The following is a 26,639-nucleotide window of genomic DNA, read 5'->3' as shown; positions in this document are numbered from 1 at the left end:
TTCCAGCTTCTCTGTGGTCAGCTCATATCTGTCAATGTATTTTGAACTTGATTTTATCTATTCTTGGCAATAACTTTTCATTTAAAAAAAGATTATGGTAGGTTTTGTTTTTAATCTTTGTGTGAGAGTAAGCAAAGTTTCTTTTTTCTTTTTAATTAGGCACTTTTTGTTTTTATGGCATTATCCTTTGCCCGTGATGAAATTATCTGGCTACTTCGTCATGCAGATAACATGCCAAAGAAGAGTGCAGATGACTTTATAGATAAGTATGTTAGCAACATTGAAAACATTCTCTTTTTTTTATAAATTTTGATTTATAAGCTGTGGAATTTAGGGCCTTTGAAGTAAGATTATTTTGAAAAAATGTTTAGGATTTTTCATATTTGTCATAACTATTTGTAACAGCATTAGATGATATGAATAAAATATAAAGTTAACTTGAGTTTAAAATTATGGCTTTTAATGTTTCCTGGTACTCTTGGTGATCATAAAGTTCTTGTTTTCTTGCTATACCCAGTAACTTTCGTATAGAATTCATTTTTCAAAGTGACATACTACACAAGAATTTAAGAGTCCTTACGTAGCTGTAAACAAATGTGTTAGTTGAGATGTATTTCTTTCATATCTGTCAAGTCCCTCAATAGGAATTACATAAATGAAGCAGAGAAATAAGAGTATACTAGAAAATCTTACTTCATTCCATTCCTCTTTTATTTGTGATTTTTAAAAAGTGATTATTTTGAGATGTCCTAATTTTACGTTCATTTTGGATTTTCCTTTTAGTCTCAGATTTTATTTTGCTTTCTGTGATTTTTTTTTATTCATATAAAATAAATGTTTAAAAGTAATTGTGTTAAATGTTGAACAGTGATTTTTCTTAAACTTCTTGTGGTAATATTAAAAACATTTCACATTTTCCTTGATAACAAATTTAATTTTTGAAATATTATTCTTGAATTTTAAAAAAGGCACATTGCTGAGTTAATATTTTACATGGAAGAGCTTAGAGCACATGTAAGAAAGTATGGACCGGTAATGCAGAGGTATTATGTGCAGTACCTTTCTGGCTTTGATGCTGTTGTCCTCAATGAACTTGTGCAGGTAAAAACTATCTCGTATTATTCTCCCTTTTGTTTCTTCCGTTCTAGTAACTGATTTGTTTGTTCAACAGGCATTTATGAAATATAATCTTGTGCCATAGGGTAGAGATACAAATGTAAATAAGTCACGTCGGTCTTAGGGATCATCATCATCTAGAAGGGTGAATGCATTTGGTTGTAGTTCAGTGTTAGGCATTTTGCTTAATCTCAGACTGAACACAGTATGGGGAATGATTCATTTTGCAGGTGGAGGTGTATAGTAACTACATTACGGTATATAAGGCCTAGCAAAAGAGGAACTTAGTCATAAGTCAGATTTCCTACTTAAGATCTCCCTGGCTCAGTGTGGATGATGGGTTGCTGCGGGCCAAGGGAGGAGGCAGTAGGCTAGGTGAGAGCTGAGGAGAACCTGGACTTGGAAGTGGCTATGGAGATAAAAAAGAGATGATAAAGACATGTAATTGATGGCTAAATATTAAAGGAAAAGTAGAAGATAAATCTTTTTGCATAGTGTGTTAGAGTATGGCCAGTAAAAAAGAAGTAGTTTTTGCTTGACGGGGCAGTGGCGCAGGGGATAGAGCGTCGGACTGGGATACGGAGGGCCCAGGACCGAAGTCCCGATGTCGCTGGCTTGAGCGTGGGCTCATCTGGCTTCAGAACAGGGTTGCTGGCTTGAGATTATGATCATAGACATGAACCTATGGTCGCTGGCTTGAAGCCCAAGGACACTGGCTTGAGTAAGGGGTCACTTGCTCTGCTGTAGACCCCCGGTTAAGGCACATATGAGAAAGCAGTCAATGAATAACTAAGGAGCCACAACAAAGAATTGATGCTTCTCATCTCTCTCCCTTCCTGTCTGTCTGTCTGTCCCTATCTGTCCCTCTCTGTGTCTCTCTCTCTCTCTCTCTCTCTCTCTCTCTCTCTCACACACACACACACACACACACACGCGCGCGCGCGTGCGCGCGCACGCGCACATGTTTTTTTGTTGTTTTTTTAAAATCTAGCTGTCCTAAATTTTCCTTTTAAGTGAGAGAAGGGGAGATAGTAAGACAAACCTCTGCAGCCACCCTGCCCGGGATCCTCCCGGTAACCCCCATCTGGAGCTGATGCTCGAATCTACTGAGCTGTCCTCAGTGTCTGACCTATATTCTCAGAGCCCGGGGCCAACGCTCGAACCAGCCACTGGCTGCATGAGGGGAGGAAGCAAGAGAGAAGGGGGAGAGGGAAGGGAAGAGAAGCAGATTATCGCTTCTCATGTGTTCCCTGACTAGGGCTGGATCCGGGACTGGAACCTGGGACTTCCGCACGCTGGGTCAGTGCTCTATCCACTGAGCAACCAGCCAGAGCCTAATTTTATTTTCAATTTGTATTTTTCTGTATTTATTTTTAGTCATAGGTATTTTTTTTTCATCTTAATATAAATTTATTTTTATTCTCAATAAACTGACTGTAGGGAAAGTAGTATTTTATTTTGCTTCATTTTATTAAATCACAGGTGTCTAGAACTATTGTAAACTAACGTAGTGTAGAGGAAGAATATCATGATTGTATAACTACTCTACAACTACTGGTTGTCCAGAGATAATCATACTTTGAAAACCTAATTTTTTGAAACTTACCTAAAAATGAGAGAAATATGAGAAATATCATGTAATTGTTTACCCTGAATTAACATAACATGCAGCTTTGTTTTCCTAAACTAATGCATTTCTTTTTTTATCCACTAGATGGAGCTCAGATGCTTCATTTCTAGAATGTCCATTTAAAAAGAGAATAACAGAAAAGCTGATTTTAACCCCTTGGGTGTTACTGCTTTGCTGCAGTTTTATTTGAATAATTATTACTCATCCGATAAACCAGAGGCTGTAGTGCTGTCACAATCTAACAAGTAAACTCTTCTGGTTTTGTGTCATTTTGAAACTTGCATTGGCTAGTTGGATACTTACTAAAAATTTTACAGATTTTTGTTACAGTGTTAAATCTTTTTGTCATTTTATGTCTCCTGGTGTCTTTTATGTATACTGTTAACAATTTGAGGAAATGAATTTCTTCTTTTGTTTTTGGAATTACACTTGTAGTAGTGGTAGCAGCAGCAATAATACTAATATTAATATTTGTCAAATTATTGATAGTATGTCTTGTTACATCTGTACAACTGTGGTATGGTTATTATTAGAAGAAAAAAAGACCATATGTGACTTGTTCTGTATTGCACAGTTCATAAATAACAGAGCCAGTTTGAAGTAGTGTTTTAACTCAACGCTTGAACTTTTTATTACCTCTTTCGTTGTAAAGTACAAGCATGGTATTTTTAATAATCATTTGCTAGAATTTAAATTTCGAAGTAAGAGTAACTTGTTAATATAGTTCATTGTAATAGGTGTTAAATTACTTTTATTGTAAAATAAACATAATATGAAATTTAACCTTTTTAAAAAATGTTTTTGTATTTTTCTGAAGTGAGAAGCAGGGAGGCAGAGAGACAGACTCCACATGCGCCCTACCAGGATCCGACAAGCCCACTAGGGGATGATGCTCTGCCCATCTGGGGTGTTGCTCTGTTGCAACTGGAGCCATTCTGGTGCCGGAGGCAAAAGCCATGGAGCCGTCCTCAGTGCCTGGGTCAACTTTGCTCCAATGGAGCCTTGGCTGTGGAAGGGGAAAAGAGAGATAGAAAGTAGAGGGGGAAGGGTGGAGAAGCAGATGGGCGCTTGTCCTGTGTGCCTGGCCGGGAATCAAACCCGGGACTTGCACATGCTGGGCCAACACTCTACTGCTGAGCCAACTGGCCAGGGCTAACCATTTTAAAGTATGTAGTGTATATATTTGCATTGTTGTGTAGGTCTTAAGACTTGAAAATTGTACTTTCTGGGAGCTACGCATCCATTCTTTAAAAAATTTATAAATTATTTCAGATGCAGTTTATCAAATTTTCATATTTTTTAGCCAGTTTGAGAGGGTTATTTTGGTCTTAATTTGTTGCAGTATAATTTATATTGTAAGAATCATCCAATTTTAGTGTATGGTTTGCATTTTGCCAACTATAGATAAACAACCATAATAGTCAAGGTGTAGAACATTTCCAACACTTAAAATTTTTTAAAAATATTTTATTTATTGATCTTAGAGAGAAGAGAGAAAGGAGAGAAAGGGTGGGATAGGAGTGGGAAGCATCAACTCCTAGTAGTTGCTGCTTGTATGTGCCTTGACCAGGCAAGCCCAGGGTTTTGAACTGGTGACCTCAGCGTTCCAGGTTGACGCTTTATCCACTGCGCACCACAGGTCAGGCTAGAAGTTATTTTGTGCACCTTTGTAGCTGATTCTCTCTTAGACTTGACAAACAATTCCATATGATATCTGGAGTTATGTCATATACTATATAATGTTTTGTGTTTTATTTCTTTCAATTACATAATGTTTTTGAGATTCATCCATTTTATTGTATGTATCAACGTTTTGTGCCTGTTAATTGCTGAAAAATATTCCGCAGTATGGATATAACAGTTTGTTTATCTGTGTACCAGTTGATGGACCTGTAAATTATTTCCCATCTGGATGATTTTAACAATTTTTGTTCCTTTTCAGAATCTTTCTGTTTGCCCTGAAGATGAATCAATCATCATGTCCTCTTTTGTTAACACTATGACTTCCCTAAATGTAAAGCAAGGTAATAAGTCTTTTAAGTAAAAGCATATTTTCTTCTAACTAGGTTTTTAAATTGGACTATTGGGGAAAAGATTTAACAATTTTTTAAGAATCACTTATGTTTTGGACATCCAGTCGTCTCCCTTATTTGCATGGATTATGTTTCAAGACTCACAGTGGATGCCTGAAAACATGGATAATACTAAACCCTGTATAGGTGTGGTGGGCCTTTGAACAACACTGGGGCTAGGGGTGCTAGCTAGCTCCTTACACAGTTTAAACTTTTGATTCAGAAACTTTACTGATAGCCTACTGTTGACCAGAAGTCTTACCAATAACATAAGTTGTTGATTAACAAGTATTTTGTATATGTATTATATACTATATATTTAAAATAGAGTAAGTTAGAGAAAAGGAAATTGTAAGGAAAATACATTTACAGTACTATATGTATTTACTGAAGAAAAGTATTGTGTATAGTGGACCAGCACAGTTCAAACCAGTGTTCAATTATCAACTGTACTGCTTTTTCCTATACATACATACATACCTATGGTAAAGTTTAATTTATAAATTATTTACAGTAAGAGATTAACAACTAATAAAATAGAGCAGTTGTTTAAAAAATAAAAATAGAGCAGTTGTAACAGTATGCTGGAATAAAAGTTATGTGAATATGGTCTGTCTCTCAAAATATATTATATTGCTGTACTCACCTTTTCACATAAAGGAAGCATTTATTGGTTCTCTTTGCCATATCCAAATTGCCAGCATCCTCTTGCACTTTTGGGGCTCTTATTAAGTAAAATAAGGATTACTTGAAAACAAGCACTACGGTACCAAGGCAGTTAATCTGATAACTGAGACAGCTGTTAAGTAATTAACTGGCGAGTACAATGTACAGTGTGGAGCTGAACAAAGGGGTGATTCACATCCCTGGAAATTTTAAGTTCAGGTCTGTCAGTCCTAAAAGATGTCATATACTAGACTGCCTCTCCATTATTTGAATACTTTATTACAGTATATTGATACAGTTTTTGTTTTATAATCTTTAAGTAAAAGTTATCAGAAACCTTGATAGTTTCTGAGTAATAAATTCATGAATTCTATTACACTTACATAATGAAACTTGTAAATTTACATGGTGACATTTGGTTTATATAGAGTTTATTGTGGAACTTGAGCTTGCTATCCAAAGTTTCTATTCACTCAAGTTCTCCTGCCTCCCAGTTGACATGTAAGCATCACTAAGATTCAGAGTTTAGGAGAAAAGTTTATACTTTACAACTCTGTTAGCATAACTATCCCCTTTAATAATCATCTTTACAGGATTTGAGAACTATTTCACTGTTTAGCTATTAAATTATTTTTATCTTTTAATTTTGGTAAAATTTACCTAACATGAAATTTTCTATCTTACTATTTAAAAGATTTTTATTGAATTTACTTGGGGTAACATTGGTTAATAAAGCTATATGGGTTTCAGGTATACAAATGTATAACATTATCTGTTTATTGTATTGTGTGTTCACCACCTCAAGTCAAGTCTCCTTTCACCATTTATTGCCCTACCTTCATCTGCCTCTCTCACCCCTTTCCCTTTTGTAACCCTCATTGTTATCTATGAGGTTTTTGTTTGTTTGTTTTGTTTTTTTGCTTAGTCCTCCCACCTTTTTCAGCCCGTCTCCAACCACCGTCTTCTCTGACAGCTGTCAATCTGTTCTCTGTACCTTATGAGTCAGTGTCTATTTTCTTAGTTTATTTTGTTCATTAGATTCCACATATTATTAAGTGTATAGTTTGGTCATGTTAAGTATAGTCACATGGTTTTACACCAGTTTTCAGAATTTTTTCATCCTGCAAAACTGAAACTTTATAGTTATTACATAGCATCTTGGCATACACCATTCTTTCTGCTTCTGTGAGTTTGACAATTCTAGATACCTCATGTAAGTGAAGTCATACAGTATTTGTCTTTTTGTCCCTGACTTACTGAATTAGCATAATGTCTTTAAGGTTCAGCCATATTGTAGCATCTGTTAAAATTCCTGTTTTTAAGGCTCAATAGTATACCACATTTTGTTTATCCATTTATCTGTTGATTGTCTATAGCAGGGGTCCCCAAACTATGGCCCGCGGGCCGCATGTGGCCCCCTGAGGCCATTTATCTGGCCCCTGTCGCACTTCCAGAAGAGGCACCTCTTTCATTGGTGGTCAGTGAGAGGAGCATAGTTCCCATTGAAATACTAGTCAGTTTGTTGATTTAAATTTACTTATTCTTTATTTTCAATATTGTATTTGTTCCCGTTTTGTTTTTTTACTTTAAAATAAGATATGTGCAGTGTGCATAGGGATTTGTTCATAGTTTTTTTTATAGTCCGGCCCTCCAACGGTCTGAGGGACAGTGAACTGGCCCCCTGTGTAAAAAGTTTGGGGACCCCTGGTCTATAGGGTTACTTTCCACCTTTTGGCTATGGTGAATAATAATACTGCTGTGAACATGGGTGTACAATAATATCTCCTCAAGACCCTGCTTTTAATTATTTTGTATGTATACCCAGAAGTGGAATTGCTTTAGTTCTTAAAATTTGAAATGTGACTATAAATTTTTGAAAATATTAATTTGCTTTTTAAACTTACTTTCTTTTATTATAGTTGAAGATTCAGAAGTGTTTGACTTCAGAGGGATGAGATTAGATTGGTTTAGATTACAGGTAAGAATAATTTAATAATTTTCATTGCCATTCTGTTACTGAATACCTCAGTTAACATGAAAAAATATTCATTGTTTTTATACCTATTGAAAATATTTTTTTTTTGTATTTTTTCTGAAGTGAGAAGCAGGGAGGCAGACAGACTCCTGCATATGCCTGGCCGGGATCAACCCAGCATGCCCACTAGGGGGCGATGCTCTACTCATCTGGGGCATTGTGGCTGGATCCATTCTAGCACCTGAGGTGGAAGCCATGGAGCCGTCCTCAGTGCCTGGGCCAACTTAGCTTTATTGGAACCTAGGCTGTGAGAGGGGAAGAGAGAGAGAGAGAGAGGAAGGATAGAGGGAAGGGTGGGGAAGCAGATGGGCCCTTCTCCTGTGTGCCCTGACCAGGAATCGAACCTGGGACTTTCACACGCTGGGCTGACACTTTACTGCTGAGCCCACCGGCTAGGGTCCTTGAAAAGATTTTTTTTGTGTGTAACTAACCATAGTCTTTACCTCATAGAGGAAATTTTTTTATTGTGATATACTTGACATAACATTATATTGGTTTCAGTTTTACATGATTCAATATATGTATATATTGGGAAATGATCACAATATGTCTAGTTAATGTCCATCACCACACATAGTTATAACTTTATTTTGTTTGGGTGAGAACTTTCCTTCCCATTTTTAGAGAACTTTTAAGAACCTCTCTCTTAGCAGTGTTCAAATATATAGTATAGTAAGTAGTTCTCCTCCTACTTGAAGGGAATATGTTCCAAGACTCCCAGTGGATGCTTGATACTGCATAGCACCATACCATATAGGTACCATGTGTTTTTCTATACATACAAAGCTATGATAAAGTTTAATTTGTAAAACTAGATGCAATAAGAGATTAACAATGATAATTATAAAATATGACAGTTATAACAATATACTATAATAAATGTTATGTGAGTATGGTATCTCAGAATACTCTATGCTCACCCTTGTGATGATGAGAGATGATCCATTATCTGTGTTATGAGATGAAGTAAGGTGAATAACGAGGCATTGTGATGTGGCATTAGGTTACTAATCAGGGTTGCTTGAACACAAAGCACTGTGGTGTACTGCACAGTTGATATGATTACTGGAAGGCCACTGAATGACTTAACGGTAGGGTAGTGTTTTATGCAGTGGGAATACGCTAGACAGAGCGATGATTCACATCCCAGGTGGGATGGTACCAGAATTCATCATGCTACTCAGAATGGTTACAAGTTAAAACTTATGAATTGTGTAATTTTAGAATTCTCTGTTTAATATTTTCAGACCGTGGTTGACCATAAGTAACTGAAACTACAGAAAGTGATAGTGTATATCAGAGGGGCCTGCTATACACTATTATTAACTGTGGTTTTCATATTGTACATTATACCCCGAGGACTTACTAAACTGGAAGTTTGTACCTTTTGACCACATTTACTCATTTCACCCAATCCCAACTCCCCTGCCTCTGGCAACTACTAATATGTTGTCTTTGTGAGTTTACTTGTTTTTGGTTTCGTTTTGTTATTTTTAAAAATTTCACATATAGGTGAGGTCATATAGTCTTTTTTTTTTGTATTTTTCTGAAGCTGGAAACGGGGAGTAACAGACAGACTGACTCCCGCATGCGCCCAACCGGGATCTACCCGGCACGCCCACCAGGGGGCTACGATCTGCCTACCAGGGGGCGATGCTCTGCCCCTCCGGGGCGTCGCTCTGTCACGACTAGAGCCACTCTAGCGCCTGGGGCAGAGGCCAAGGAGCCATCCCTAGCGCCCGGGCCATCTTTGCTCCAATGGAGCCTCGCTGCGGGAGGGGAAGGGAGAGACAGAGAGGAAGGAGAGGGGGAGGGGTGGAGAAGCAGATGGGCGCTTCTCCTGTGTGCCCTGGCCGGGAATCGAACCCGGGACTTCTGCACGCCAGGCCGATGCTCTCCCACTGAGCCAACCGGCCAGGGCTTAGTCTTTTTTTTTGTCTCACTTATTTCACAGTCATTCATTCAAGGCCCATCCATGTTGTTGCAAAGGACAGAATTTCCTTTTTGTGGCTAAATAATATTTCAGTGTATGTATATGTATGAATATACACATATATACTGTGTGTGCATATGTGTATGTATATACCTACACTCACACACACACACTTCTTTATCCATTCATCCATCTGTGGACACTTAGGTTGTTTCCATGTCTTGGCTATTGTAAGTGATGCTGCAGTGAACATCATGGTGCAGATATCTTTTAAGTTAATATTTTCATTTTCTTAGGGTAAATACCTAGAAGAGGAATTGCTGTATCATATGATACTTCTGTTTTTAAGGTTTTTGAGGAGCTTCCATTACTGTTTTTCATGGTGACTGTACCCATTTACATTCCCACCAGTAATGAACAAGAGGTTTTTTCTCCAAATCCATCCAAGTCTTATCTCTTGTGGTTTTTTATAATAGCCATTCTAACAGGTGTGAGGGGATGAACTCATTGTGGTTCTGATTTTATTTCCATGGCAATTAGTAACGTTGAGCATCCTTTTATGCATCTGTCAGCTATCTGTATGTCTTCTTTGGAAAATTGTCTATTCAGATCATTTGCCCGTCTTTAAAAATTTTTTTTTCTCTTACTGTTGAGTTGTATATAGAAGAAACATTTTGTATTTGTTAAAGTTGGATAAATAACAGTGCTAACTTATGCCAATGTAAAATGTGTTTCTGAATCAAATACTGTAATTTTATAATGTCCAAATATTTAAATTCTAATATCTCTTTTGATTATCCTGACTCATATATTTCATTCTGAAGTGAAAGCCCAAAATCTTTTTAGACAAAATATTTATAGTCTAGAACCAATTGATATAAACTTTAAGCTTCTGGGCCATACAGTTGTTGTCACTAATACCCATTTCTGCCATTGTAGTGTGTGAGTACCTATAAATAATGACAAATGTGTTCCAATAAAACTTTATTAATAAAAAGGCAGTGGGCTCACAGGCATAGTTTATTATTTTCTGATTTGTTGCCAAAAGCTTGATTTTTCTGAAATGCAGAAATATGTAACTCTTAAATAAATAGTTTTTGAGGGCTTTTTAAAATTGAGACCTGAAATCTTTGTGTATATGTAAATTTAGTGGTACTGTTTCATGGACACTGGCAGAGAACATGGGGTTCCTGGATCAGGGACAGAAGACTTAATATTTCACTTGCTTCTGTGTTTCATGGGGGTGGTACAAAAGGACCTAGATGAATGCTAGGTATACAGTGGGTTTGTGTTTCAGTTAAGGAACACTGAGTTTGAAGACCCCTTTATTGTACCTCATTTCTCAGTCTGGTAGCTACAAGTCCAACTCTGAGAAATGGCCTGAGTAATGAATATTGAGTAGTCTGTCTCGGCTTTACAATCTGTCATACCCTGCAAGATGAGTAGGTATACATGAGATCCATGAAGGATTGTCTCCCAAAAGTGAGAACCCTGACCATCATCCTTAATTTTTCTATTGCACACTATAGTAATTTTCAGACCTGTTGTAAAGGACCACCACTCTAGATCAGTTGTCATAATCTTGTCTGGAGTATTGCCGCTACTACCTCCTAACATCTGTCTACTGTTCATTTCTGTTCACTCTTCCCTATTTTCTCCATTCTAAAACAATCTTTCTAAAACAATTGGTCATCACACAAAACCTTTAGCGGTTCACCACCGAAAATTTAAAATCTTTAATGTGGTATATAGGGGTCTGCATAATCTAGTTGAATCTCTTTCACTATTTCCCTTCTTTTCTTTGCACTCAAACTAGCCGTAGTGAACAGTATTTATTCTGTGTGTACCCATCCTATTTCTTGTTCTCTGCCCTTCTGGGAATACCCACTATCCCTGGACAGGATTCTGCTCTGTGAGTTGGTATTCTTGTAGTGGAATATCTTTCCCTACAAGCTATCCTGATGGCATTGGTTAAATCAAACATCTTTCTCTGGCTGGTTGGCTCAGTGGTAAAGCTTTGGCTTGGCATGTGGATGTCCCGGGTTTGATTCCAGGTCAGTGCACACAGGAGAAGTGACCATCTGCTTCTCTCCCCTTCCCCCTTTCTTTTTTCTTCTTTCTTCTTTCTTCTTTCTTCCTTCTTCCTCTCTTCCTCTCTTTCTCTCTTTCTCTCTTCCTCTCCCACAGCCATGACTCGATTGGTTCGAGCACATCGGCCCGGGTACTGAGGATGGATGGCTCCATGCAGCCTCTGCCTCAGGTGCGAAAAGCAGCTCGATTGTGAGCATGGCCACAGATGAGTAAAGCATCAACCCCAGATGGGGTTGCCAGATGGATCCCGGTTGGGGTGCATATCGGAGTTTGTTTCTCCTTTTCCCCTCCTCTCACTTGGAAAGAAGGGAAAAAATCCTATCATCTTTTTTGCCAATGTACACTAAATTTTACTGTCTTCAGTACTTTTCTAGACTCTATCAATAATTACAGTATATTTTACTATCCATTTTTTTTTCCTCTGAAGTGAGAAGCAAGGAGGCAGAGACAGACCCCTGCAAGCACCCGACCAGGATCCACACGAAATGCCCACCCAGGGGCGTTGCTCTGCCCATCTGGGCTGTTGCTTCATTGCAACTGGAGCCATTCTAGCGCCTGAGGTGGAGGCCATAGTACCATCTCAGTGCCTGGGTCAACTTTGCTCCAATGGAGCTTTGGCAGCAGGACGGGAAGAGAGAGATGGAGAGAAAGGAGAGGGGGAAGGGTGGGGAAACAGATGGGTGCTTCTCCTGTGTGCCCTGGGTGGGAATTGAGCCCAGAACTTCCATATGCCGGGCTGACGCTCTACCACTGAGCCAGCTGGCCAGGGCCTTTTACTATCCATTTTTTTAATGATTCAGTATATTATAAAACCTTGCTGAATCAACGTTCAATACTTATTTCATTTTATTGTTTCCTATGTATGTTTTCTCTCAAATAAGCTTGAAATTTTTTTTTGGTGAGTTTACTGTACAGTTCATTATTTTACACTTTTGATATTGTAACTTCTGTTCCTTTGGGGTTCAGGATTAATTACCCATATGTTAGATTCTGTTTTATGGGCAGTAGTACTTCAGTTTATTTATTTAAATAAATTCTTGAGCCCTGGCTGGATAGCTTGGTTGGTTGGAGTATTGTCCTAATATGCAGAGGTGGCCAGTTAATCCCGGGTCAGGGCACATACAGAAACAGATTGATGTTTCTGTCTTTCTTTCTCTCCCCTCTCCTCTCTCTAAAATCAATAAAAACAAAACAAAAACAGCCTGTCCAGGAGGTGGTGCGGTGGATAGAGCACTGGGACACGGAGGACCCAGGTTTGAAACCCTGAGGTCGCTAGCTTGAGCACAGGCTCATCTGGTTTTAGCAAGGCTCACCAGCTTAAGCCCAAGGTCGCTGGCTTGAGCAAAGGGTCACTCGCTCTGCTGTAGCGCCCCCCCCAATCAAGGCACATGAGAAAATCAGTGAACAACTAAGGTGCCACAATTAAGAATTGATGCTTCTCATCTCTCTCCCTCCTGACTGTCCCTCTGTGTGTGTGTGTGTGTGTGTGTGTGTGTGTGTGTCTCTCTCTCTCTCTCTCTCTCTCTCTCTCACACACACACACACACACACACACACGCACACACAAATTTTGATAGAAATTTTAACTTTGGGGTCACTGTGGAGAACTTTTTTAAGGTAATGTTACTGATAACAGTGTCACAGTAAACTCAGTATTTTTCAGTTGTGGGTGTTTTTCTTTTTTCCCTGTAGAATGATGAGGCTAAATTCATTGGTCTATACTTAAAACTACTTACATTTTTTTTGCTGTATTTTACAGGCATATACTAGTGTCTCAAAGGCTTCACTTAGCCTTGCAGATCACAGAGAACTTGGAAAGATGATGAATACAATAATTTTTCATACAAAAATGGTGGATTCCTTGGTGGAAATGTTGGTGGAAACATCAGATCTCTCCATATTTTGGTATGTTGTAATTACCTTTAAATTCAAATTTGAGATTTTTAGTATTCAAAGATATCTTTCCTGATTTAATTTTTAATATTAATGCAGTCCTTAAGATGGTTTATTAATAATAAAGTCTTAAGAGTAAATGGAATAGTGGACAACTTGCTACCAAAAATAAGTTTATCAAGTTGGGATTTTATATTTATTTTAATTCTTTATGAAGAGCAGCTCTTTCTGGTGTGAATTTCTATTTTACACTTTTTTTGAGGAGGTAAAAATAGTCACTTCAGATTGACTTATGGCCCTCTGTTTTGCATCATTCGATTAAGCTAAAAAGTTGTAGATTAGGGTTAAATAGGGCAAGTGTTAGGGGGGAAATACCAACTTTCACTCTCTAGTATTAAATTAGACATTAAAACTACAATGATGTGGTGACTGTTCCCTCCATTGTTTTCCAATCTCCTTGGCTTCTCTCATAGCCTCTTTAGTTATATTTAGTAATGTATAAGTTTTTGCCCCCTTTTTTCTCATTGTATGGTCCTTGAAAGATGGTTATGTTTTATTTCCTTGGTGTCTAACATAGCAGGTATTTATTAAATGTTTGAATGGATATATGAACCTGATTGTCAGGCCAGGATACAATATCAACTCTGGTTCTATTTCTTAGCCTTTTTTCCTTTAGAAAAGCTGATTGGAATAACCTAGTGAGTCCCTTTTTTTCTAAGGTGCTAAAATCTCAGTGGATAATGATAGTAGTTCCTATGTATTGTATAGCTGTTATTATATAAAGCAGGGGTCCCCAAACTACGGCCCGCGGGCTGCATTTGGCCCCCTGAGGCCATTTATCTGGCCCCCACCACATTTCTGGAAGGGGCACCTCTTTCATTGGTGGTCAGTGAGAGGAGCATAGTTCCCTTTGAAATACTGGTCAGTTTGTTGATTTAAATTTACTTGTTCTTTATTTTAAATATTGTATGTGTTTTTTTACTTTAAAATATGTGCGGTGTGCATAGGGATTTGTTCATAGTTTTTTTTTTATTTTTTTTATTTATTTTTATTTTTTTCATTTTTCTGAAGCTGGAAACAGGGAGAGACAGTCAGACAGACTCCCGCATGCGCCCGACCGGGATCCACCCGGCACGCCCACCAGGGGCGGTGCTCTGCCCCCCAGGGGGCGATGCTCTGCCCATCCTGGGCGTCGCCATATTGCGACCAGAGCCACTCTAGCGCCTGAGGCAGAGGCCACAGAGCCATGCCCAGCGCCCAGGCCATCTTTGCTCCAATGGAGCCTTGGCTGCGGGAGGGGAAGAGAGAGACAGAGAGGAAAGCGCGGCGGAGGGGTGGAGAAGCAAATGGGCGCTTCTCCTATGTGCCCTGGCCGGGAATCGAACCCGGGTCCTCTGCACGCTAGGCCGACGCTCTACCGCTGAGCCAACCGGCCAGGGCCCATAGTTTTTTTTATAGTCCGGCCCTCCAACAGTCAGAGGGACAGTGAACTGGCCCCCTGTGTAAAAAGTTTGGGGATCCCTGATGTAAAGCTTTTTATTGCTTTTATTTTGGAAAATAACCCAGTTTGCACTATCTTGGCAGTTTGTTAAGAGTGGCAAAGAAGGAAGGCATCAGGGGTATCTTATTTTATTTTTTTGTATTTTTCTGAAGTTAGAAGCAGGGAGGCAGTCAGACAACCGCATGTGCCTGACCAGGATCCACCCGGAATGCCCACCAGGGGGTGATGCTTTGTTGTGGCTGAAGCCATTCTAGCACCTGAGGCGGAGGCCATGGAGCCATCCTCAGCGCCCGGGCCAACTGTGTTCCAGTGGAGCCTTGGCTGCAGGAGGGGAAGAGAAGATAGAAAGGAAGGAGATGGAGAAGGGTGGAGAAGGAGATGGGCACCTCTCCTGTGTGCCCTGACCAGGAATTGAACCCAGGACTTTCATATGCTGGGCTGATGCTCTACTGCTGAGCTAACCAGCCAGGGCCTCGGGTATCTTAAAGTAACTCATAAGACACAATACATCACATGCCAAATTTAAAAGGTTTTTTTTTGTTTGTTTGTTACAGAGACAGAGAGAGTCAGAGAGAGAGATAGACAAGGACAGACAGACAGAAACGGAGAGAGATGATAAGCATCAATCATCAGTTTTTTGTTGCGAGATCTTAGTTGTTCATTGATTGCTTTCTCATATGTGCCTTGACCGCGGGCCTTCAGCAGACCGAGTAACCCCTTGCTCGAGCCAGCGACCTTGGGTCCAAGCTGGTGAGCTTTTGCTCAAACCAGATGAGCCGGTGCTCAAGCTGGTGACCTCGGGGTCTCGAACCTGGGTCCTCCGCATCCCAGTTTGACGGTCTATCTACTGCGCCACTGCCTGGTCAGGCTAAAATAATTTTTAAGGTTGTTTGTAACCGTGTATTATTGTCCCAAAGGCTTCCTTGGAAAGAACATGAAACATTGTATGTTTGTATATTTTATTTTTAAGCTACAGAAAGGTTCTTATTTTAAAAGGAGAATACAACAATTAGAAAGTTCTCTTCCCCTTCTTGGGAATGAAATTAATTTGAGTAATGTTTATAATTTTCAGTCATTTAATTAATTTTTATCTATTTTCTCATTATCATTCTTATTTTATTTGCCATATCCAAAATAAAGATATCTTTATTGTTTCTGTTTGTCTTATTAATCTGAAATGTAATATATTTTGTTGACTCATATTTTTTTACACTTAACATCTCTTTAATCTGGAAGTAATTTAAAACTGGTGGTGTTTTGTTTTATTGACTGCTTTTCTTTCTTAGTGGTACATAAAATAATGGTGTTTCTTACAATTAATAGTGCCTTAACTTTTTTGAAATCTGATGATGTTTGATTTGAATGTCATATATTCATGTGCCATAGATATGGTTTATTTTCTGTTTTCTTTTTAATTTGTAATGTTACACAAATAATATTTTTATTACCCTGAAATGATTACTGGTTTATAAGAGATAGTCTTTAGAAAAATAATAACTCTTCTCTTAAGGGAATAATGTTACCAGTTAGTAACCTTCATTCACTTGAATCAAATAACTATAAATTACTGTATCATAAAAATTTTAACTAAAAATTTATTCTAATTTTTAATTTGTTTTTTTTTTGTATAGTTTTTATAGTCGTGCTTTTGAGAAGATGTTTCAGCAGTGTTTGGAGTTACCCTCTCAGTCAAGATACTCAATTGCATTTCCACTACTTTGCACTCATTTTATGAGTTGCACACATGAATTGTGTCCAGAAGAGGTAATTTTAGAGTAGTATACTGATTTATATGGTATACAGATTAAACTAAACCAGACATGTAGCCAACGAAATGTTCACAAAGTCTTAATTACCTAGCTTCCCATCTAATGCATCTATGTCCAATGCAGAAGACTGCTTGTATAGGTATTTGATATAGATATAATAGATATATATTTGGATGGGTGGATAAATACTTATAAAAACATCATAAAGTCACTTAAAATTACCTTTATTAAAGGAAATAGTAGGTCAGATATCAAGATTTAACGGTAAAGTTATATACAGTAATTGATTTTGTATCCATACTTTTACTCTTAAACTGTTATTGAAAAGACTTGAAAATTGAATGCATAGTCTAAACATAAACATATCAAAGAGGAATTTCACTGACTTGTCAATACAATAGATATAGTAAGTAAAATCTAGATTTGCTGGTATTTGTAAGTCATACTCACTGGAGAACAGGCACAGAGAAATATTGAATAATTGAACTAATCAGTAGTTTGATACCAACTATATCAAAAATGTACTTGGTATTCTAATTTTTAAGGAACAAATATATAAATGTGATAATATATAGTAAAATTAAATAATGCAGTTCTTTATAATTTAACTTAGTGTTAAGTCTTTTTACTTAAAACTATAGAACTTATAGAAAAGAAACTTACAGATGCCAGTAGCATTTTTATTTTTATATTCAAGCATTAGGTATAACATCTGATGCAGATTGTATTCCATTGGAAGCAAACTCTGAAATAGAGATTAGCTTATAGAAGTTTATTAGGGAGTGCTTTTAGGATTAATAGCTGTCAGGATATTAACACCTAATTTTAATAGATTTATAGAGTTTTTAGATTTAATAAGTTTTTCCCAAGCTTTCTATACTACTAAGATATGCTATTAATTTTTTCCTCATTGTAATCTTTCTCATTATATTACCCATCAAATCCTCTTATTTTTATTTGTGTGGTACCATTTCTTGAATTCATCCTCTAGTTTCCATTGCTTTTGTCACCATTGTAGTTCAGATTTTCAGTATTCTTCATATGTGCTCCTGCCTTTAAATATGTCTAATACAATGCTGCCAGAGTGCTTCTTTCCTTCTTAAAGAATCATCAGTGGTCCTCCATTGCATTTGAAGACTAAAAATTTCTCAGCCTGGTGTTTAAATTCTCAATGATTTGATCTTGACTCCATTCTTTTTTATTGTTTTTAACCCACTGCTTTACTAATAAACTCTCTCTCACTTTAAAATCTAAAACAACAAAAAACACATATATCTAACATTAAAATGTTTTATTTTAATTATTTTTTTTAATCAAGTGAGAGGCAGCAAGGCAGAGAGACAGACTCCTGCATACGCCCTGACTGTGATCCGCCCAGCAACCCCCATCTGGGGTTGATGTGCTGCCCATCTGGGGCCGCTGCTCTATTGCTCAGCAGCCAAGCTATTTTAGCACCTGAGGCGAGGCCATGGAGTCATCTTCAGCGCCTGGGGCCAACTTGCTCATTCAAGCCATGGCTGCATGAGGGGAAGAGAGAATGGGGGTGGGGGCATTAATTACTTGAACAGTGTTGTGTAATCATCACCACTGTCTATTTCCAAAACTTTCATCACCCTAAGTAAAACCTCTGTAACCACTGAGCAGTAATTTCTCATCCTTCCTACATTTGGTATCCCCTAGTCTACTCTCTGTTAATAAATCCGCCTATTTCAGTAGTTCATATAAGTGGAATCAGAATATTTGTCCTTTTGTTTCTGGCTTATTTTAAGGTTCATCCATGTTATAGAACATGTCAAAACTTTTTTTATGGCTGAATAATCATTATATGTGTATTCCACATTTTTTAATCCACTCATCTGTTGATGGCCTCTACTCTCACTCCTTTTATATATAATTTTCACTTCCTACAAACTATATGCAAACCATACTTTTAGCCTCTTAAAGGCTTTCCTCATACATAAAATTAATCTCACTGCATCCATATCTGTTGTACTCTTACCTCGGTGATCAGCTTAAATTTCACCTTTCCAAAAAATTTTCAGTATTTCTCCTGTTAGAATTTGTCCCTCCTTTGCCATATTTTTATAGTATTTTATATTGTTATAATATCAACCATTTTCTATCTTATTTATTTTAATGTTTCTGCCTTAATTAGTTGGTAAAGGTATGGTTCCTAAATAGCATAAGAGTCAATTCTTATTAAATAATTACAACAGGTAAATAATACTGTGTTTATATAGAAGCATAAGATTTATACAGCATTCTCCTTTTTTTCATTTGGTTGCTATGACAAAGTGAAAGCAGTACTGCTGGTACTTATTCTTAGTTTACAGATAAAGAAAGTCTTTGGTGAACTGAGTTTATTTTTTCTCCCTATAGTCATGCAGCTAATTAGTGGCACTCTTCTGGTTTTCATTTAGCTAATTTGTTTAAGACTGTATTTCCCAGCTGCCTTGTTAAATCCTGTGAGAAAAAGATGCAAAGACACACACAATCTCTGCCCTTGACACATCCATGATCTGGTGATCTGTGCTGTGGTAGAAATGTACATGAGGCACTCCAGGAGCACTGAGCGAATTGACCTGAGAGTGAGGATAGAGTAAGTTGCTGTGCCATCTCGGTGCAGTCTGGCTTTATAATTTTAGCTTAGCCATCAGGCTTGTTTAGATCAGAGGTGTTGTTGTAGAAAAAGCCTCCAGAATAACTTCTTAATGCTGAGGCCTCATTTTGAACTGGATTACTTAAATTTGCATAAAGACAGTATCTTTTGAACTAGACTTGAAATTTACACTCTACTGGGTAAGCAGGATTCTGGGATTATAGCAGCCAGCTCTAATGGAAAACAAGAAATGTATTGCTCTATCTGTACTGTCAGTATAGTAGTTCCCTCATCTTTTCCAGTCTCATTGGTTAAAAATTTTTACTATGCTGATGTCTCCCAAATTTGTATCTCCAGCCCAGTCCTTTACCTGTAGCTGTAGATTATTTTAATATTCTGCTGCAGTTTAGTTACTTTTAGCTATGTGAAATGTAATATATACAGAATAGAACTCTTGGTCTTTTACCTCACCCCCAACCTTGGAGCATTTTGTGTCGTCGGCTCTCCTTTGTATGCATCCAGACTCCTACCTCTTCCTCTGCTCTTCAGCCACAGCATCTTTTGCCTGGATTGTTATAGTTTGCTAAATAGTCTCTGCTTCTGCTGTTGTCCTGAAGTCTCTTCTCACTACTGCAGCGAGAGGCAAAAGACAGATCATAGATACACTTGTGACATGCTAAGAAATCTTACTGATTTTGTTTTCCAGTCTCAGCATTTCTGAGCCATTGAAGCGAGTAGTGAATCAGATCTATATTTTAAATAAATTAGTCTAACAAGTTTGAAGCATTGCTAGTTCAGTGTTCTTTTTTCAGAAAGAAGCATGGCAAGATACATTTTATCTTTCAGGAGTTAGAATTTGGTTAAACAAAGCTTTTACTATATGTTATTTGAAATTTTTCCTTAAATAAAGTAAAACGTTATTTAATTGTATTTGGGCTGTTCCATCCCTTCATAAGGTATTATGACAGATCTGGGGACAATATTTTGTATATTTAAATATTTTTATATTCTTTTACATGTGTTTTAGCAGCACAAAAATAATGTATGTAACAATTTGTAACCCTCACCCCTTATTGTAGAATAGACTATAACCTTATTTTCTATGTCTATTTAAGAAGTTTTATTTCAAACTACTTTTTAAATTGTTGTTGTTATTCTGCTTTAATAGCGACATCATATTGGAGATCGCAGTCTTTCCTTATGTAATATGTTCCTGGATGAAATGGCCAAACAAGCTCGAAATCTTATCACTGATATTTGCACAGAACAGTGTACTCTTAGTGACCAGGTAATAATTTAAATGTTTCCTTATAGATAAGAAATTTATGTTGAAGGCAAGAAAATTATTTGTCAGCCAGTTATTTTTTTTATTTTCCATTTTCTTATTCTCAGACTCACAGTAAATCTCATTACTTATTGGTATGAGGCTCCATTAATAGGTTTTTTAAAAATTGCCACTGTCTTTAGGATTTCTTACAGTGTAAAATCTACCCCTTGGTTGGCATTTAAGTCCCTTCCTAATAGTTCAAACTTCTCTGTCCTGTCTGCATTTATGCTTCATCACCTAGTAATTCTCACTAGATTCTGACTGCATTATGTCCTAAGTTTTTTTATTCTTAGGCCATTTTCCTTCAGGTAAAATGTTCTTTCTCATTTTGCTTACTTTGTCTGTTTTTACTTATTATTTAAACTGCAGTCTTTCTTTTTTTTTCTTTTTTCTTTTTTTTTTAGTGAGAGGAAGGGAGATTCTAGACTTCCACATGTGCCCCAACCTGGATCCACTTGGTAGTCCCTGTCTGGGGCTGACACTTGGACCAGCTGAGCTATCCTTAGTGCCCAGGGTGGACTCTTGAACCCATTGAGCCACTGGCTGCCAGAGGGGAAGAGAGATAGGAGAGCGGGGGATGGGGGTGGGGGTGGGGGTGGGGGTAAAAGCAGATGGTCGCTTTTCACGTGTGCCTTGACCAGTGATCGAACCCAGGACATCATCACACCAGGCCAGTGCTCTATCCACTGAGAAAATCAGCCAGGGCTGAACTGCAATCTAGATATAACTTCCCCTGTGAAGTGCTTCTTCATACAAGACTTACCTATTTCAATATATTTTCACTAAGCTTATTAGAATGCTTCGGTAAATCCTACTTTCATTTATATCTCTGTTCTTAGTGCTAGCAGGATATTTTCTACTAGCTTTCCATATGGATAGCTAAGAATTAATTAAATAGTTAATGTTTTTTTCAAAATAATTAGTATAATTCACAGTTTCATTCTTTTTAAATTTAGTTGCTGCCCAAGCATTGTGCCAAAACCATTAGTCAAGCAGTGAATAAGAAGTCAAAAAAACAAACTGGTAAGAAAGGGGAACCTGAAAGGGAAAAACCAGGAGTTGAGAGCATGAGGAAAAACAGGCTGGTAGTGACCAAGTAAGCCATCCACTTTTATTATGTATGTTTTTGTTACAGGTTTTTTTGTTTGTTTTCATTTTTTTTTGTATGGCATTAATACTGAGGGAGTGCTAGTAATTGCAAATTTTTATTTTATTTTTTTAAGTGAGAGGTGGGGAGATAGACAGATTCCTTCATGCACCCCGACTGGAATCCACCTACCAACCCCTGTCTAGGGTTAATGCTCGAATCACCTGAGCTATCCTTAGTGCCTAAAGCCTATGCTCAGACCACCATGCTATCCTTAGTGCCTGGGGCTGATGCTTGAACCAGTTGAGCCACTGGCTCATAGAGGGGGAGAGAAGCAGATGTTCACTTCTCATGTATAACCTGACCAGGGATTGAACCAGGACATATGCACACTGGGCCAATCCTTTAGCCACTGAGCCAACGAGCCAGGGCTGTAAATTTTTTTATTTCCTAGTCATTTATTTATTTTTTACCTTTCTGTATTTAATTAATTGTTTAGTGCTTATTTCATCTCAAAATACATGTTTTGGGTTTTTTAAGAAAATAGACGTAATACACAATGTTGTTTTACTTTATATACAGAATACTGAAGGCCCGGAATCTGTCTAAAAACTTAGTAGTACACTAATAAAATATCTTTTATTTTCAATTTATTTAAAGTCAGCTATCTGAGACTTTATTTTGGCATGCTGTCATGTATAACTGGTACCATTTGGGGCTATTTACTTGGAGGGAGGCATAGGTGAGCAATAATGGGTGAGTCGTTTTTGTTTAAAGTATACTGCTTCCTATATTAAATAAGCTATTTGCCCTTTTGTAGACCACTTTCTTCCTCTGCAACAAAGTACTATAGGAGTTGGAAAATACTGCCTTTATGAGGATGGAATAAGCTCATTATTGTATATTAAGTCAGCATATTCATTATCTGATGGAAAAAACAAATAAATGATGCTTATTTCTAGAGAATTATTCTCAGTGTTAGGGATATCCTTAAAGATTTTGAACTTTGTGTCTTTAGGAGAGAAATTGAATTCTGTAACTGTTGTTCCCAAATACGATGTGGTATATATATAAAATTAATTCTGTATTGCTATGATGAAGTGTTGAACATTTTGTTTTCTGTTTATTAATATTTTTCAGCCTTGATAAATTGCACACTGCACTTTCTGAGTTATGTTTCTCTATAAATTATGTACCAAATATGGCAGTTTGGGAACATACCTTTACACCTCGAGAATATTTGACTTCCCATCTGGAAATCCGCTTTACTAAGTAAGAAAGAACATAACCTGTTTTTGTTGGTTTGTTCTGTTAATGAGTTTGTTATATTTATTCTTCATACATACACAGTATTTCATGAAGAAAAGCATCAATGGAATTGATGTAATACAAAGAATAATGAACTAGGAGGTATAAAGAATAGTGAACTGGGAATTCCTTAAATTACTCAGATTCTTGTCCCATACTTGTTATTAACTAGTTATAACACTGGAAAAGCCAGTTAATTTCAGGGTACCTTAGCTTCCTTATAAGCAAAATGAGAAAATTTGAGCAAATCAGTGAATCAGTGTATTTCAGCTGGTGGCAATGCAGTGGGGTCATGAAATCCGAGTAGAATACTATAATAAACATTTAAAAAAAGATGTAGAAAAAGAATTAGTGCATTGAATATAGTAAATATGACTATTGCTTCACAACACTTTTTAGTTATGTATGTACACGTGTGTACTGAGTTGTGATGCTGGATACATATCCTACCGGGAGCCACATTTAAATGTTCAAAAACCTCAGGACTAAATGAACTCTTTAATCTTTTCTGGATTCAAATGTATGCTGTTATGCCAATAGAATTCTAGACTCTTGAGGCATTCAGTTCTGGAGTTTCTTAAGTTATATGTAATGTTTCTTAAAGTGATATTGCATGTGGTATGTCAGAAACCTTTTCAACTGTATGAATGTTTCTTAATCTTTTTGCTAAAGTTACACACTTATTAAAGAAAGCACTGATTGAGTTGACAAGATTGTCTTGAAGGTCTTAGAGCAACTGATAAAACCCTATATTGTCAAAGATTTTTCAAAGTTTTGTAGTCATTAACCAGTAGTGTTTGTACCACATGCTTAACATTGTGTTAAGTACTGACTGAGTAGTAATGAAACTATATAAAGCTTAGAGTTACTGTTGGTGAGAAAACTACAACATTTAGGGAATAAAATAGGAGAATATTATAAGTGGGCAGTAAATTGAGTGTTAAGTCTTCAGTTAACTAGAGAAAAGTCTGGTGTTGGACAAAAACGATCTTTTGCTGTCCTTTGTAAGGCAGGCATCCTGACAGTAAAACTCAGAATGCTCTAGTATTTAAAACAAAGGGACATTATGCCTCTGGATTAATTATTCTCAAGTAGGTGGAGGTTAGAGTGGTGGGTGGAAGGTAGGATTCAGTTTATAGTTGCTGTGTTTTCCTTCTGTAAATATGTAGTCTGTTCCATTGATCACAGAGAAGTAGGTAGTCTTTTTATCAAACATCTGTCTCCTTAGTGATCAGGATCAAGCCAAGGCTGTAAACTTGTTTACCTGGGAAAGGGTTTTAGAGTCACCACATGTAGCTTGTATTAGTTGGTTGGTTTTAGTTGATCACTTGAGCATAATCTTAGGGGCTATAAGCAAGGATAAGATTTTTGTCTTTAGTTGGTCATCTTGGACTGTTTCTAATGATGAAGTTTGTCTGTTTTTGAAGATTTGTCCTTACAAATACAGGTTTAAGAACTTTACAAATCTAATACATATTACTGTTTTATATGCTATAAATGATTAAAGAACAATGAAGTTTTGTGTTTGTTGCCTTGTTTTGACTATAGTGCATTTTGTTGAAAGGCAGCACTAAGGCAGATGTGGTTCCAAACCCTATACCCATCAGTTCCAAACAAAGTGACCTTGATCAGTTTACTTGAGTTCTAAGTCTTAGTTTTTTCTTTTGTTCTTTTTTTATCTGTGAAACAGTTGTAATAATTACATAGTAGGGCTTATTAAATATAAGAATTACAGGATAAATACACACACACACACACACCCTAAAAAAATACTGGCACATAACAGGTGCCAAATGAGTTCAAGCTATGACCTAAATAGTCCATTATACTTGCTATAGACAACGTATTATGTTAAAGGATTTTATCCTTAAATCATTTTTATTATTGATATCTTTAGAATTTTTTAAATGATTGGCATTCTCATTTCATTGGAGCTTTTAGGTGGTCATTCTTTTTTTATGTTGTTAGACGATAAGGATAGTAATTTCATCGCTTGTAATGAATTATATTTTAAATTAATTTTATTGTTTATTTAATATTAGTAGATTGAACGGCCTATTTATATAAATGAAAAAGTCAGAACTCTTTTCTTACTTTCTTTTTTGCGTCAGGTCAATTGTTGGAATGACTATGTATAATCAAGCCACACAAGAAATTGCAAAGCCATCAGAGCTTCTAACAAGTGTAAGAGCATACATGACTGTACTTCAGTCGATAGAAAACTATGTGCAAATTGATATTACAAGAGTATTTAATAATGTTCTTCTTCAACAAACACAACATTTAGACAGTCATGGAGAGCCAACCATTACAAGTCTGTATACAAATTGGTAAGGAACACATTTGGAAATTTGGAGTGATGTAAAGTTTCTTTGTAATGAAATACTTGGGAAAGTTGTTGTTTTTTTTATGGATAAGTGCTCATTCATGTTACCAGTCAACTTAAAATTATATGCAAGAATGTTTATATTTTGAATTAAACAGTTTCTCCTGGTTATAAATTTACTTTTCTCTTTAGGTATTTGGAAACTTTGTTAAGACAAGTGAGCAACGGCCATATAGCCTATTTCCCTGCAATGAAAGCATTTGTGAACTTACCTACAGAAAATGAATTAACATTTAATGCAGAGGAATATTCTGACATATCAGGTGATTAATACTGTGACATGTTTTAGAGAATGAAGAAACCTTGACTCTTTTGGCTTTTGATTCTATTATGACTCTTTGCATTCAATTATATGCATAATTATACATTATATCTTAGGTTTACCTTTTCACTTAAATGTTACCTTTTTTTACTGTAGAGACTTCTCAAGATTTTTTCATTAATAATTTGCTTCTATAATGTAATATTTCAGAAGTTTCATGTGATTTTCTTAAAGAATTTGCTTTGTCAGAGTTTAAAATTAATTACATTTCCTTTCAGAAATGAGGTCATTGTCAGAACTGCTAGGCCCATATGGTATGAAGTTCCTAAGTGAAAGCCTTATGTGGCATATTTCATCCCAAGTTGCTGAACTTAAGGTAATGTAGTCTTTATTAATCTTAGTTTATAAACATGAATTCCTGAAAAAACATTTCAAGAAAATGAGCAGCAAGCCTAGAATGTTACTTTAACCTGATATGAAAATGAAAGTCCTCATTTGTAAATGAAATTATAGCACTAGCATGGTCTTTTTTTTTTTTTTTCTGAAGCTGGAAACAGGGAGGCAGTCAGACAGACTCCCGCATGCGCCCGACTGGGATCCACCCAGCACGCCCACCAGGGGGCGATGCTCTGCCCACCAGGGGCATCGCTCTGTCGCGACCAGAGCCACTCTAGCTCCTGGGGCAGAGGCCAAGGAGCCATTCCCAGCGCCTGGGCCATCTTTTGCTCCAGTGGAGCCTTGGCTGTGGGAGGGGAAGAGAGAGACAGAGAGGAAGGAGAGGGGGAGGGGTGGAGAAGCAGATGGACGCCTCTCCGGTGTGCCCTGGCCAGGAATCGAACCCAGGACTTCCGCACGCCAGGCCGACGCTCTACCACTGAGCCAACCAGCCAGGGCCTAGCATGGTCTTTTAATAGCATCTTTGTTTTGAAATCTGATTTACTGAAAATTGAGCAAAGATATTGGA

General features: G+C 37.1%; 1 protein-coding gene across 4 annotated transcripts in view; it reads left to right on the top strand.

Annotated features, from left to right (window-relative positions):
- NCKAP1 (NCK associated protein 1) overlaps positions 1–26,639 on the top strand; it is a 125,763-nt gene that overhangs the window by 69,512 nt on the left and 29,612 nt on the right. For all 4 annotated transcript variants that reach the window (XM_066344858.1, XM_066344860.1, XM_066344859.1 and 1 more), the window contains 12 exons: positions 160–266; positions 969–1,101; positions 4,689–4,770; positions 7,404–7,462; positions 13,303–13,448; positions 16,569–16,701; positions 20,474–20,593; positions 21,589–21,728; positions 22,860–22,991; positions 25,139–25,357; positions 25,546–25,676; positions 25,954–26,051. In XM_066344858.1, the coding sequence (XP_066200955.1) occupies positions 160–266; positions 969–1,101; positions 4,689–4,770; positions 7,404–7,462; positions 13,303–13,448; positions 16,569–16,701; positions 20,474–20,593; positions 21,589–21,728; positions 22,860–22,991; positions 25,139–25,357; positions 25,546–25,676; positions 25,954–26,051 (1,500 nt within the window). The remainder of the gene's footprint in view (positions 1–159; positions 267–968; positions 1,102–4,688; positions 4,771–7,403; positions 7,463–13,302; positions 13,449–16,568; positions 16,702–20,473; positions 20,594–21,588; positions 21,729–22,859; positions 22,992–25,138; positions 25,358–25,545; positions 25,677–25,953; positions 26,052–26,639) is intronic.

Source organism: Saccopteryx leptura, chromosome 7, assembly GCF_036850995.1.
Source record: "Saccopteryx leptura isolate mSacLep1 chromosome 7, mSacLep1_pri_phased_curated, whole genome shotgun sequence".
In the NCBI taxonomy this organism is placed as follows: Eukaryota; Metazoa; Chordata; class Mammalia; order Chiroptera; family Emballonuridae; genus Saccopteryx; species Saccopteryx leptura.
The sequence above is the reverse complement of the archived record's forward strand: the minus strand, read 5'-3'. Positions and strand labels throughout refer to the sequence as shown.